The sequence below is a fragment of the Gavialis gangeticus genome, unplaced genomic scaffold (assembly GCF_001723915.1).
Source record: "Gavialis gangeticus isolate Ggan-Ray unplaced genomic scaffold, GavGan_comp1, whole genome shotgun sequence".
In the NCBI taxonomy this organism is placed as follows: Eukaryota; Metazoa; Chordata; order Crocodylia; family Gavialidae; genus Gavialis; species Gavialis gangeticus.
In genome coordinates this window covers 97,480,089-97,496,081 of record NW_017729031.1, presented here as the reverse complement: position 1 = coordinate 97,496,081, position 15,993 = coordinate 97,480,089, and the positions used below count along the sequence as shown (strand labels likewise).

The 15,993-nt window shown below is 42.3% G+C and overlaps 1 protein-coding gene across 1 annotated transcript in view; it reads right to left on the bottom strand.

Moving 5' to 3' along the window:
* The window catches only part of ERBB4 (erb-b2 receptor tyrosine kinase 4), a 970,081-nt gene that overhangs the window by 317,284 nt on the left and 636,804 nt on the right, over positions 1-15,993 (bottom strand). Inside the window, exon 13 of the mRNA XM_019522894.1 lies at positions 2,724-2,856. Coding sequence (XP_019378439.1) covers positions 2,724-2,856 — 133 coding nt within the window. The remainder of the gene's footprint in view (positions 1-2,723; positions 2,857-15,993) is intronic.

Genomic DNA, 15,993 nt, shown 5'->3' with positions numbered 1-15,993 from the left:
CTGGAACTGAAGTACAAGACAAATATGCAGGACCTTCACTACACAATTCCAGTCTCCACCAAATCCCCCAAGAGTTGCATACCTTTTGATTTATCGGGAGAGAAGACTGAATCCCTGCCCTCAGTGCAAGAGGGTGTTTTGATTATGACAACCCCTACATTGCAATGTGATCAAAATACAATGCTTAACTAACAATGCTGCTGAGTTATGGCTGATGTGGGAACCAGAGGCCAAATTCTGCAGCATAAGTTGATACAAATATATCCTAGTGTACATGAGAATGCAACTTGGGCTTCTACTTCAATAACTTGATCAGGTGATACTCCCCCTCTATGCAGCACTGGTCAGGCCACAGCTGGAGTACTGCATCCAGTTCTGGGCACCACACTTCAGGAGGGATGTGGACAACATGGAGAGGGTCCAGAGGAAGGCGACTCACATTATCAGGGGGCAGCAGGGAAGGCCTTATGAGGAGAGGCTACGGGACCTGAACCTGTTCAGCCTTCACAAGAGAAGGCTGAGGGGGGAACTAGTGGCCTGTTACAAAGTAGTCAGAGGGGACCAGCAGGCATTGGGGGAGTCCCTGTTCCCCCGAGCACTACCAGGAGTGACCAGGAATAACGGTCACAAGCTGGCAGAGGGTAGATTCAGGCTAGATATCAGGAGGTGCTACTTCATGGTCAGGGCGGCTAGGATCTGGAACCAACTTCCAAGAGAAGTGGTGCTGGCTCCTACCCTGGGGGTCTTTAAGAGGAGGTTAGATGTACACCTTGCTGGGGTTGTTTGACCCCAGTATTATTTCCTGCCATGGCGGGGGGTCGGACTAGATGATCTACTCAGGTCCCTTCCAACCCTAGAAACTATGAAACTTGCATGCACATAATGCTGTACATTGACAGATTTTCATGTATTGTCCTTGCTTTGGGAAGGAAAAGAGGGGAAGCATTTATGGTAGTTTAATGTTTGTATTTATGGGGAGTCCATTTATAATAGTCACATGAGCTAGTGTGAAAGGAAGCAGAAAGGAAGAAGAGGAAAAAGACAGTCATGTATTATTTTTATGTTTAATTAGTTCTCTGGTGCACAAGATAAATAAAACCAGTTATGGTTTATTAATCATTATTAAGAAAAGTCAACCACCTTGTTGAATTGTTGTATGTAAAATGAAATTCTACCCTCCAGCCCCTTTGTTTTTATTTTTGATGATCCAACATGGAACTTTCCAATTTATTTTTCTGTCAAACAACAGATTCACACAGTCTGTTTCCTGTGGTCAGTAGGACACCACCCTCCCACTACCAATTATGCAAAAGCCTAAGTACAAAAGCACTTCAGGAATTAGGTATGAGGGGCAAGGGGAAAGAAATCAACCTTCAAAATGTAATGAGACGTGGTGGGTGGTTGCACCATGTATTGCCAACAAGCTTAACTTATAAAATGTCTGATGTTAATGCTATAAAAATACTTGGCTTGGAGACCACAAAGGGTGTCATTACAATTGAAGGACAGCTGGTAGGTATGAACTCACTTTCCAGTTCCATGAAATTCCACTCAAGGACATTATGGCTGCATTCAGGAGAAAGAGGACATGCACACCACACTTGCAGGTGTTCCCCGCACTGCTAGCTTGTGGCGTGGAGGGTCAAAAAAACCTATGCCAAAAAAAAGCAAGATGGCGCACATGACAGTAGTGTGTGCTGTCCAAAACTGAAGCCTGGCCAGCCAAAGCCATGCTTCAGCTGCCAGCTTGCTTCCTGCCCCATGTGGCTGCCAGATCCCTAGATAAGTCTTCTGGAGCCAGCACAGCTACTGGCTCCAGCTTCCCCTACCTCACTCAGGGTACCTGCTGTGTGCCAGAGCACAAGTGGCACTGGTGTTCCCTGGGGACAAGCAGCAGCAGCAAAAGGTGTGCTGCTGCTACTTGTCCCTGGGGAAACTAATATCCACGCTCATCTGGATGTGCCCTGTGTGTGCATCCTCATGAGCGGGAGTGTGCGTTTCCCTGGGGAAAAATAGCAGCAGCATATTTGTGTCCCTGCTAGTTGTCCCTAGGCACACCCCTTCATGCCCGCTCTGGCATGAGGCAAATTACCCTGGGTCAGATAGGGTAGGCTGCGGCCAGCACCTGGGATTCTGGGAGCCTCCTGAGGCTGCAGCAGCAGCGATCTGAGCATGCATAGCCTAGCAGGCATCTGAAGTGTGGCTCTGGCCAGCCAGGCCCCAGTTTTGGGCAGCTCATGCTGTAGCCATGTGAACCACAACACTTTTTTTGGCACTTTATTTTTTACACTGGGATTTCCTGGTATCAAAAAACCCATGGTGCTGCTAATCAGCAACACAGCGAACATGTGTATGTGCGTTGTGTACAGTCTGCGGCAATGCAGATGGGTTTGTGGCACTGCAAACTGCACCTGTGCGCCCATGGGGACAATCCCTATATGTTTAAGTGTCATTGTCTGTATCACAATTATCTCATTAGAGGGAAAAATAAGGGATATTTGCCATTAGAGCAGGAAATAAAGGATCTTTGGTCAAAATAATTTATTTAGCAAAGTTTTGAACAGAAGATATGGTAAGGATTTTTTAAAAGCATCTTTTTTTTATAAAATGGGTTGATAGCCAGGTACTGCTAATGAGCCATTCTGATTTCCTTCATAAATATCAGAATCTGTCTACATAATCAATTCTGCTTAGCAAATATTTAAGTGAAAGTGATGCCTTACCCATCATAAAGGTTACAAGACTCTATACAGGTCCTTCCTCTGATGAAACGCTTGCAGGATAAGCACTGGTCTGATCCTGGTCCCCAACAGCCATCATTGGAGCATAATTTGTTACACACCATTCCATCTGCAGCTACAAAAATGAGAGAAATGAAGGTAATTGTAAATGTCATTAGTTGTTAGATTGTGAATCTTATCTTATAAATCACTGAGATATCTTTCACCCAGGATCCAAAGAAGAACAGTTGAAGGACAGGCAGAGGACCTCTGTATCAAGGACTGCTTCCTCTTTGCACAGAGCAGGGAAGAATTCAATAGTCTGTAAATGATGACATCTTCATAATTTGGACTGAAAACCTGCAGTCTCTAATTGATTTCCAACACAAATTCAATAATCATCACCTCTCCATCAGACTCTCTTGAATACTCCAGCACCAACATTTCCTTTTTAGACATTGTGATCAATACCCAGAATGGTAAAATACAAACCACCGCATACAAGAACCCCATGGACCAACATACATATCTACACAGAACCAGCAATCACCCTAAACACACTAAGAAAGCCATATTATACAGCCAAGCCCTTTGACACCACGGAATTTGCAATGAGGAGAATACCCACAATCGTCACCTTCCAAATCTCAAAAGAGCTTTCACCCAACAAGGACACTCCTCTAGAGAGATAGAGTGCACTTTTGCAAGAACCACCTGGATACCACGTTAAGAATTGCTACAGTACAAAAAGAAAATTCCCACAGATTGCACACTATTAGTTATGACGCACCATCCTTCCCTGGAACCTATATGGAAAATCCTCAAACAATTGTAACCCATACTAAAAGACGACCCAGTTCTTATAGATATCTTTCTGGAACCACCCATCCTAGCCTTCAAACAAGCACCGAACCTTGCCAACCTCATCAGCAGAAGTAAAATTCCTAGGGCCCAAAGCGTACCAAATGGATCCAGAACATGCCAGGACAAAAAATGTAAAATCTGCCAACATTATCTCTACCACCCCCACAATAATGACACTCCACAACAGACCCATCACCATTCCTGGATCTTACACTTGGTCCTCCAGAAATGTAATATATCTTATTCAATGCACCAAATGCCCTGATGGAAAATATGTAGGTGAAACAAAACAACAACTGTGAAACAGAATGAATGCACACTGAAAATCTATCAAAGACAAAAATACCCAATTACTTGTGGGTGCACACTTCTCACAAGAAAACTGCTGTCTCTCCAATCTCTCAGTGCTAATCCTCAAAGGGAATTTAGAAAACACCTTTTGAAGACAAGTCTACAAACTTCACTTCATAAATCTACTAGATATAAAAAAACATGGACTAAATAGTGACATTGGATTTATGGTACATTATAAACCGCCTGCCATCTGATAAACCCAGGATCACCTGTCTGTATTTTACCAGCTATATTCTACCACCAGCTCAACATTCCCCTCTTTCCCCTGCCCCACGTGTCTTACACCTATTGTCTCCCATTCCCTCTGATCTTCACTGCTACCCATTTGCATTTTCACAGACTTGTATTTTGCACATTGGCTTTTCTTCCACCATGGAGAACGCATCATCAGCAAACTCTCCCTATGCCTGAAGAAGGGTTTTTCTTTCCAAAAGTTCGCAAAGAACAATTTTTCTAACTATTTATTTGGTCTAATAAAAAATATCACATTTACCCAAAGAACCTTGTCTGCCTATAGTCTCTACCAGGCATGGAGAAGCAAAGACTGGGACTGATCAGGCAACAACTCTAATTCACTGACTGCATATGCTTGCACAGTTTCCCATAATTTGTTCCTTGGTGCAAAATCCCCCCCAATGGGAAGAGGGGGTGAGTTCTACAGGCCTTCATTACAGGAGAGGATGGGATTTGCAGGAGCATTCATAGTTGAACAAATTCATCATACTTTGTAATACCATCAAGTGTAATCTTATCAGACTTATGCCAATGCTGAACTTTTCAGAAAAATCCAATTTTAATGCAATGTGTCATTCTAGCACATGCATTTTGAAAACAGCAACATAAAAGTCAACACAATGTAGAACAGTTTTGCACATTTCATTATTACTTTTCATTTCTATTACAGTAGTGCCCTGGGGTCAACTGAGACCAGGGCCCCATTGTGCCAGACACTGCAGCAACACAGAATAAGGCCCCCTCTATACATGCAGGTAAGGGTACAATTGGATTTAATGTGTGATCCACACAATTATGCATTAGATCCAATCATGCCTTCCTGCTGGTGTAGGGGGAGCCTGATCCTGGGCTCCCCCTATGTTGACAAGATGCAAGCTCCCACACATGGGAGCCCCCTTTGCTGTGCAGACTCCGAGCCATGGGAGCCATTGGCAGCTGGGACCAAGGGCCCTGTCAGGAACAGGACTCAGATTTTTCTGAAAAGGTCAGCATTGGCATAAGTCTGATAAGGTTACACTTGATGGTATTACAAAGTATGATGATTTCTTCTACTATGAATGCTCCTGCAAATCCCACCCTCCCCTGTAATGAAGGCCTGTGGAACTCACTCCCTCTTCCCATGGGGGGATTTTGCACCAAAGAACAGATTATGGGAAACTGTGCAAGCATATGCAGTCAGTGAATTAGAGTTGTTGCCTGAATTAGAGTTGTAGCTGGGACCAAGAGTCACGTGCTTGACGGAGCCCTTGGTCCCAGCTGTATCACAAAGGCACAGGGACTGAAAGCCCTATCAGCTGCAGGACTCCCAGCACCCACAGCTGTGGGGTGCTGCTGCTGTATCCCAGCCACTGCGGGGCATGACGCTCCCTCACACTCCTGCAGCTGGGAGACTACATTGGCTGCAATCTCCCAGCCTCAAGGTGTGCACTGTGCTCCCCATTGCCTAGGAGACTGCAGTAGCTGTGGTCTCCCTGAAGACTGCCTGCACACGTAAATTAAAGCTAGACTGAAACCAGCTATGATGTTATTACACATTTTCAAGCAATAACTTTATAGTTGGTTGGACCTTTCTAAGGCAAGATAGTTAATTTGTGTATGTAACCAGTCTAAATGTACTGCATAATTGAAGAGATAATTGTGCAATAGTTATAATGTGTAGAGAGGGCCTAAGATACAGTCCCTGACAGTAATAAATGGCAGTGGAATGGGGTGATTATAATTACCGTATTTCCCTTTCAAGATACCAAATAACAGGCTTGTTTTACTGTCGGGCTTGGCTTGCAACTGTGTTGTTAAGATAGATTGTAATGGATAGCACCTAACAGCACAGTTGGATGTTGAGTTTTCTTAGCTGAAAGCTCCTAAATCATTCCTGCAGTCTGCAGTAGGACACTGCCTGCTCCCTATAGTAGTCTGTTTATCCATTGCTTTTCCTTACTGTAATGTATAATGTTCCACACTTAAATTTCTCTTGGGTGTGTATTTATTCTCTTTTTGTGCCAGGCAGAATGCCTGAATGTGCCTCATTAACAACTCATTGAATATCTGTCACAGAAGCCTCCCGTACAGTACAGAACAGTGCTTCATACACTGGTTCCCTCTTTAACTACCACTTCATCACCTCTTTTTTCACTGTGGTGCAGTACTTGATGTTGGTGCTGTGCTTGTCCATGTGCCTTTTTGATAAGTAGGGTGTGCCTTGCTTATGTTTTCTTTTATTTGTTACCTGGTGTTTCTCACATCTACTTTATAATGCTGTGAGGGATGAAACTTGTCACAAGGGCAGAATGCATCCCTTTGATCTGCATTGCTTATTTCATTCTTGCTTCCATCATCATCCAACTTACTACCCACTGCATTTACTATCCAGCATCTCACCTGGAGAAAATAATGAGTAAAACCACTGTCCAGCATGGGTTGCATTACACAGATTTGTCTTGACAAATTCAAAGACTAGACACAAAGAAGACCGTAACAAGGTAGCTGAATTGTTGTCAGTAGGTTAAGCAAGAACTGCAGCCCTGAGAAGCACCATCTTCTTTTGCTTTGTTCTTGAAATCAGATATGGATTATTCTGGCTTATCAAAACCTGGCAAATCTTCATTGAACAATTTCTCTTTCAATGCAAAATGGTTTTGTATGTCTCAATGCAGAAAGAAGGCTATGCTGTTTCACCCTTCTATTATTCAAAGCTGCATAGAGAGCCAGTTGGGGAGTTGGTATCCTCTGGCCTAAATAAGCAGTTTCTAAGGCAGGATATTTACTTCTGCTGTTGGTTCCATATGCCTACATTATGCCATATCTTTAGTTTTATAGATTCCATATGCTACTTCCTTCAGTACTGAAAAATGAATATGCAGTTCAAGGTGCTGGAGCTATACAAATATCTAAGGACCAGGAACTGGCCTCATCAGGTCTGGGACAGTTTGGTGACAAGGTAGCTATCCTTTATAAAGATGCTGCCCTTTATATTCTTTTATCTGAAGAAAATGCAATTATTCTCATTCAAATAAATGCAAGGGAAAAAAGCATTCATTCTGTTGCAGACAGCAATGGTATGGTCCTTTAAATATTTCCTTCTGCCCTTCAAAACATCAGTGTGAGCTTTACCCAAGCCCAAAACAGACATTTAACTTGGCCATTCATTTTTCATTTGGCTGTGTTCATTCTAAGTTTGCCAAAAAATTAATGTATCTGATTCTCTTCTCAATTACATTCTTATAATCCCATTGAAGTCAAAAGCCTATTGATGTAAAGTGAAAATGAGAAGAGATTAAGCCCTCAAACCTCTTCAACAGTGCTCTAACCTTAAATTTATAGAATTTCACATTTTTCTCTGTCTTTCAGACTTAATTTTCTAATAGCAGATTTTATTATTTCAATCAGGTTGCCTTTTCTTTGAAATGAATTGAGTTATGTCAGCTTTTTGTTATAAAGTCAGAACCTCCAGGCATTGCAAATGCTACATGCATTCCAAACATTATGCTTCCTCTTTCAAAATATCTTAAGACGATTCACTGGTGTTTCAAAGTGTCCAATGTCTACCTGAAGGCATGGACGTGAACCAAGACAGCTCCTGGCTGCAGATGTCAGATCTTCAACTCACAACCAATATAAATATCTTGGCAAAGACACCTTGGCACTTTGTTGCTGGATTACTTTGTTTGAAAAGTTGACCCCTGGGGTTGCAGTGAGGTACAGGATGTGAGATGGTACAATGGTAATTCACAACTGTTTGCGTGGTTAATGAAAATGCCTGGAAGTTGAGAACAGAACTGGAGATATGAGGTGCAGGCTAATGACCACTGAATTAGCCATTGCCACTATGTTAGTCCAACCACTGGTCTATTAGAGAGGAAATAGCTTGAGGTTTATAGTGCCCACATGAACTAGCCAAGAGGAGAAAGGGAATAAATAGGATGGATGAAAAGGAAACAGAACAGCTGATCTAGTCATGTTCATAAATGATAAATGTATTAGCTCCCAAGTTAAGTTAGAAATATACTTTAGGGTACCACTACAGAAAGTAGTTGTGCTTCAACAGTCACTTACTTATGCGTGAGAAAAAGAAAAAGAAAGTGTGCAGTTAATTTAGCATTAAAATCTGCAGATTATATAAAACTGGTCTATTTAACAGTATAGGGGGAGAAAACTGGGAGCTGTTTCCACTCCCCTTTGTGTCTGACTTATTTGTATGGCATAGGCAGAACTGCAGAATGCACAGCTCAGTCTAGGCAGTAATCACTAGTTATTCTCTTGGAAGCACAAAGAAGAGAAGGCAGAACAGGTAGTCATGGGGAGATCTAGGAGGCATCAGGGAGGCTGGGGCAACCATGCCTGGGAGGTAGGTAGCAGATTGTCTCCCTTTGTGGAGAATAACAGCCTGTACACTATGGAGATCTGTTTCCTGTAAGGGCATCAGAACTGCTTCAACAGAGAACAAGGCCTAAAGGATGCAGTTCAGTTTATAGCAAACATCTAAATTCTGTTCTGACTGCCTCAGTCACTGATACCATACAAACTCTGTCAGGATTTATGAACTGGTTCACGTTTATACTAAAGAGTCTGTAGTAACCTTATTACAGAAGTGTAAGGGGGCCTTATGTTCATGCAACTTATATACATGTCCAATTATATAGATGCCCGATTATATAAATGCCCCTCTACACTTCCAGAGTAGGGTGGCCCTCATAGAGGATGTTCCGGTTTTTTGATACTCTGTCCTCTATTGATACAAAACCCATCACCTTTATGACCTCTATTTTTCTTCTTGAAGAGAAAAATAGAGGACATAAAGGTGTTGGGTTTCATATCAATAGAGGACAGAGGACAACCGGACTGTCCTCTATGACGGCCACCCTATTCCAGAGTAAAGTAACCTCTGTATAAATGGGAATCGGGTGCACAGTATCTCTCTACACCAGAAACCATTTCTAAACCCAAACTGTTTCCAGGGGTTCTGAAAGTTTGACAAGAAAAGAAAAATATGTTAAAGAAGAGGGAGAGGGGGAGGGAAACTTCTGTTTACACTATAAACAAACTGTGAAATAATCTTTCATTAGGAGTCTCTTGTAGTATTAAATAAAAATTCCATAACAATATTACTCAGTTAATTAAACAAGCAAAGAAAAAGTCAATTAGGTCTCAAAGATTCATGAGCTTAATTGCTAAAAGCATTAGCCTCTTCTAAACAGCTTAGGGCAAAAGGGTAAGGTTGGCTAACCCACTTGGGTGAGGTTTTAATTCTTGCTGATTCACACTGCTGTATTGCTCTCACAAGTAGTTCTCTCAGTAGCTAGGAAAAACAGCTGCAAGAATTTCTTGATTTGCTGTGTTGTCTTCTGGGAGTGGAAATAATGTCTTTTGATATCATATCTCTAATAAAACCCTAATGAATTATTTACAAGAGTTTTTAAAAGAATATTACCGAGGTAATCCAAGGTAATCTTTGTTCCAGATGGTACAGAAGAAGCAGATTATTAGTTGCAGTACATACAAAGTTGATTCCTCAATAACGTTGTTGGATACAGCCATGCTGGCAATGTTTGTGCTAATATCACAACACACTGTCTCACAAAGAGCAGACTGTACTGTGTAAAAACTAAACAATGTTATGTAAATGTTTACTGAAAGTAAGATAGACACCCTCAGCTGGATAGACTGAACTGAATAGGATAATGAAATACTCTTGGGAATAGAAGGAGCTTTAGATTTTGACACTATGGAGCAAGTGAATGAATCTTGTAGGAAGAAGAGGATAAGTATGAAAATGCTCTGAGAACATTTGCCCCGAATTGTAAAGTATGCACTATGCTCCAATGGTTTTTACATCTGCTGTAAAATGTTTATCGAAGCTCTAATTCAAGTAACTACATGTTGTCTTTCCTAAGTATGTCTTCAAGGTATGCTTGTCTCAGTTTTTATGGGTAGTGCTTCCCTCCCAGTAAAACACATTAGTTGGGCTTCTTTTGTCTTTCATTTTCACAATGGGATATATTACTCATCTTCTAATTAAATGGAAAATGTGTTAGTCAACATGCTAACTAGTGATACTTACCAAATTTTAGTTACTCAATTTTGGATGTCCTAGACAGTGCTTTTGGGTTTTCAGCTTTGTTAAAATAAGTTGTTCAGTAAAAAGAATAGTATTAATGCAAGAAGATAGATTAGACATAAAGGCTAAGTACAGACATTCAAAAAGCCTGGGGTGGAATTGATCTAAATTACACAGTTTTATGTAAGTGGCTTAGTTTAGATCAGTAGCAAACAGAACATAAATTTGACTTTTGGTTGGGGAGGCAAATCTTAGATTAGGTTGCACCATTTTTAAACCAGTCTATGTGTGCCGAACTTCTGTTCTGGTATGGGTATAGCCCTGTTTCTAATCACTTGTACTGGTAAAAGTGTAATGTCTGTACCTGGCCAAAAGATTTACCCATATCTAAATCTGATAAAAACTGCAAAGGTCTTTAGAGTGCCTTTGAACAATGTTCCCATAGAACACAATATCCTGTTTTACACTTTACCAACAGCAAACAGAAATAAGTGATCCCTTTAGGAAAACCATTGTAGTGGTTTGTTACATTACTATATTGCTTAATTCTGCAAAGAAAGTAGATATGCATACTTTTCAACTTGTGATTAGCCTATTTGGGTGTGTCCACATGAACGGGCATATGCGTTTCCCTAGGGACAAAAAGCACCGGCTCATAGTTATGCCTCTGCTACTTTTCCTGGGGGAACGCCCCTGCACACAAACTCTGGTGTGTGGCAAGTTGTCCTGGGTGGAGCAAGGGAGGCTAGGGCCCAGTGGCATAGCATGGGCCAATGCTTCCATTTGCACTTACCCTGCCATGTCCACAGCCAATCACGGAGTGGCGGGAAGGGTGCCCTGGCAGCTGATCTCCAAGCTCGGAAACACCGGCTGTGCTGCCAGGGGACTGAGTACCTCTGGAGGTCCTGGTGGCGCCCCCCTGGGGGCATGCTCTCCTGTCCCCCCATTGCTATGCTACTGCTGGGGCCAGCAACTGGGCTGTGCCAGCAGCCTTATCTGAGTTTTCTGGTCTCCTTCCAAGACTCCAGCACTGGCTATCCAGGTGGGTAGAGCCTATCCAACAGCTGGAATGTGGCTCTGGCCAGCCAGGCTCTGGTTTTAGGCAGCGTCTCCCTACTTCCTTCTGTCATGGATTTTTTTTTTTTTTTTGACACTGGGATCTCCTGGTGTCAAAAAAACCTACTGTGCTATATATAAACAGTGCAGCAAATGCGTGAATATGTGGTGCCTGTGGTTTGCAGTGCCACAGACAGGTCTACAGTGCCACAGATAGCATGTGCATGCTTGTCTGGCTCTGCCTGATGAGTTGAAAAGGATAAAATAATTTAAGGAAGAATGTGTTGAACAAGTAAGTAAATATTTATTAGAAAATATTTTATACATCTAAAATATAATTATACATATATATTATAGATATATATAATATATATAACTTTGTCTTTGCTTGTTTAATTGAGCAATATTCTTATAATTATAAATATATAATAGTGTGTATATATATACACACACACACACGCATATATACCGATATACTATTATACACACAAGTGTATATATGCAATTATTTATTTATTTTTATAGGCCATGCTTCACAACAAAAGGCTCATGGCAGCTTACAATATTGTATATTATTATCCATATACCAGTATATCATGACTTACTTGTTGCCACTTACTATGTTAGAACTTCCAAATGAAATTTTAATAGGAAGAATTCCATGTCAATATTCCATAAAAGAGAAAGGCAGTAAGAAATCACAAACTACTAAAAATATTGAATTGAAAGTTGGCAGGCAAAAGGTTAATTTATCAAACAACTTGCAAAATATATTAGTGGGTTTTTTTTAATTATGGCACTTCACAGGAACATACAGGTTTTAGATATATTTCATACTTTTATAGGTTAAACATATTTTCACGTATGCGTTCACATATACTCAAGCTATATAAAATATTTGTGTATCAAGGACATTGCTGATGTGACAGCAATTCATTTTCATGTAAATTTTCAGAATAAATGCAAGTGTATTATCAATGCAGTCGTATGGAGTATAAGCATTAAACTCAGCATGTTTCCATAGTCTACAGAGATAACTTTAATATCAGTCATTTAAAAGTATATAGCTGACGAGTAACCACTTCTGACTGGGCCTGATCCAAAGGCCTCTAAATTAAATAGAAAGACTCCTACTGATTTCAGTTAGCCTCAAGTCAGGCTTTAAATAAGCATAATCATTTATTTAAGGTGTTAATTGGCTGCTAAATTGATATGATTCACAACAAGTAAACATTTGCCTAGAAAGATTTATTTCATCTTGATCTATAGGGCCAGGTACAGATATTACATATAGACTAGTCTAAGTGATCGGAAATCAGTCTAAACCCATAACCATACAGAAGTTTGAGGTACGTTTAAATCAGATCAATCTAGGCTGGACTGGTGAATTGAACTTTTTTATCAGTTCCCCTATTGATTCAAGTTAGGTCGCTATCTTCCAGCATCCCATTGTCTTTTCTGGCTCCCACTACCCCTCCCTTGCAGGGAGGCATGCTAGCACTTGGCTGCTCCAGCTGAGTGCCCAGAGGGCCCCACCCTTGAGCTCTCCCAGAGCCAACCCAACACAGCTCCTCTTCCCAGGCCTGTCTCCTGTCTCCAGCCATCTGTCAGCTGCAGAAAGGCAGCAGGGGGAAGGGAAGCATCTGTGTTCTTTGCACAAGCCCTGGGACATAGGCATGCAAGTCCCTGAACTGTGCCCCTACTTCCTGTCATGAAGCACCCCACAATGTACACACAGAGCTGACACTAGGCCCAGGAGAAACCCTGAGCTTTCGCATAGCCCCACAGACCCCACCCTGGCTCCTGCACACCCAGCCAGGGACCCTCATGCGCCCATTTATAGGCACAGTCCCACAGACCCTGACCCTGGCTCCTGCACATCATATCTCATAGGCCAGAGCCAGGCACCCTGCCACCTGGACCCCAGCAGGGACCCCTTCCCCTATTTGCAGGACTCAGTGTGGGCAATTTGCCTCTGGTGGGTGAGTGTGGCAGGGGGCAGAGCTCTGGGACTGGGCATGCACAGAGGCAACCCTGTGACCTCAGCATCTTGGCCATTGTCGGCAGGTACCTGGGCCATATGCATAGGGAATGCTGCAAGGCTTTTTTGTCCTGCAGCTACAGGGTCCCAGAGGACTGGGATGGTGTGTGTGTGGGCGGGGGAAGCACTGAGCAACCAAGCCAGGGAAAGCAGGGATATGCCCCTGGAAACTTCAGGAGCAGATGAGGCATGCAGGTAAAGGACACAGGAATTTTCCAGTCCAAGGCATAGGGTGTTGCCAGAATTGTGGGGTGTCTGCTGGAAGCTTCTTGAAAGTGCAGGGTTGTGGGGGTGGCCTGAACAGCGGAGCCCCAGTCATGCTGGACCAGGGGCCACATCCAGCTGCAGTGAGGGGGAGAACTACATACTAGGACTCACACCTTTATGCATCCTCCACTCCTTCAATCCATTCATGAAGGGCAAGAGCACTGGTGAGATGAAAGACCAAGAAGAGTGGGCATTCCTCAGGGGAATAGTCCTTCAGGCACAAAAGGGGACCATCCCAATGAACATAAAGGGAAGTAAAAGCCAAGAAACCCTCTTGGCTAAACAGGGAAGTCCCAGAGAGCCTAGGGAGGGACTGGATGTGTTTAAGTCAGCAGGCCTGGATGATGTTCATCCAAGGGTACTGAAGGAATTGGCCAGTGTCACTGTGTACCCAAAGAGTACCTCCACGATGAGACTCCATATGGACTGAGACACTTTTTTCAACCTACTTCCTCCACCATTGCGGACCATTGTATGGGTTTGTGTGTATCTATCTTCTTTCTCTCTCAGCATTGTGAACCCCCTCCCTCCCATTCCCCCACCCCACTCTCCTCATCCTCGGGCTTAGTTGGCAAAGTTGTGTTCCCCTCCTCACCCCCATCCCTCTAATGTTAGTCCCTCACTCAGGCAATATGCATTTCCCTACTGGCTTTGTCATCTTTTTGGATTCACAATCCTAAACATCTACTAATAAAATTCAATCTGTTCTTGAACTAAACTAATGTAGCTGATGTTAACATAGAGTGTAATAGTAGTAAAATGTAACCATGCTAGTCTTGGCCCGTAAGCAACTTGAAAACTCCATTTTGTATCCTTCTGCTTGACATAAGTGAATGAACTCTGCATAGTTTTTATTTATGAGTGTGTATAAAAGGGTGAATGGTGAGAGAATGGCATAGAAACTGGAGAAGATGATTTAACTGTTTATGTAAGCAACAAGTAGCCAAATGTAAGTTATCAGTCAGTAAACTAATTAATGAATGCCTGAAGAATCTCTTTTAGGCCTAGGGCACAGAGAAGATAATGAGGAGAAGCAATGCACCCATCCTGTCAGATGGGCAGCAAGAACACTCCAAGGCTAAGATAAGCTGAAGACAAAAGATGAACAACCACAAAAACCAAAGCTGGGTATAGGAAAACCACAAAGCACTGAAACAAAAGATGCCAATCCCTATAAAAAAAAACACTTTGAAAATGCCAAGTTCAGATGAGTCTCTTTCTCTACTGCTGTTTCATCGGAGTACAGATGCATTTGCTCAGCTTGCTCCAGCTGTTATCTTCAAATCTGCTATCTTCAAATCATCATTATCTACTCAATAAGCCTGGGTTAGCCATCCTGAGCTGATACTGAGCAACTATTGCTGGTAACTATATCTGGTGTATGTGTGGATGAAATGGTTGTCTTGTGTATGCCTGTGTGTAATGATGTGTATGATGATTTGTGTGTGTTTGTATGAATGGTGTGCCCGAACCTCTATGTCTAACTCGTGCGATCAATAAATGTGGCACCTTGCCTTATCCCCCTTTATAAAGTCTTGCTCATGATTTGAGCAATTGGCAATTTGAGTAACAATTATAGAACCACTGGCGAGGCTGTTTGAGCACTCATGTTCAGGACAGCTCCGAGGACTGCAAAAGGGCCAATCTGGCCCCTATTTTCAAGAAGGGGAGAAAGAATGATCCAGGTAACTATAGGCCAGTTAGCTTCACCTCTGTCCTTGCGAAAACCTTTGAAAAAATTATTAAAGATCACATTTGTGAGAGTCGAGTAGAAAAATAATGTTGAAGGGCAACCAGCATGGCTTCACAGCAGGTAGATCTTGCTTGACTAACCTTGCTTATTTTTATGACCTGGTCACAAAATGCTAGGATGCAGGAGCTGAGGTTTACTTGGATTTTAAAAAGGTCTTTGATACAGTGTTGCATCCAATTTTTATAAACAAATTAGGCAATTGTGGCATAGATTACTACACAGTTGGGTGGGTGGAGAATTGGCTTATGGGGTGCACACAAAGGGTGATGGTGGAAGGGTTGTTTTCAACCTGGAAAAATGTGGGTAGTGGAGTTCCCTAGGGTTTGGTCCTTGGACCAGTGTTATTCAATATCTTCATCAGTGACTTGGATGAAGGTGTGGAAAACACTCTGTCCAAATTTGTAGATGACACCAAATTATGGGGCAAAGTAAACACAATAGAGGGCAGGGAGCAGATTCAGGTAAATCTGGACAGGCTGCGAATGTGGGCAGAACAGAATAGGATGCAGTTTAACAAGGATAAATGCAAAGTGCTACATCTACGGAGAAAGAATCACCAACACACCTACAGGCTGGGAGGTGACTTTCTAAGCAGCACAGCAGCAGAAAGGGATCTTGGAGTCATAGTTGACTCCAGAATGAACATGAG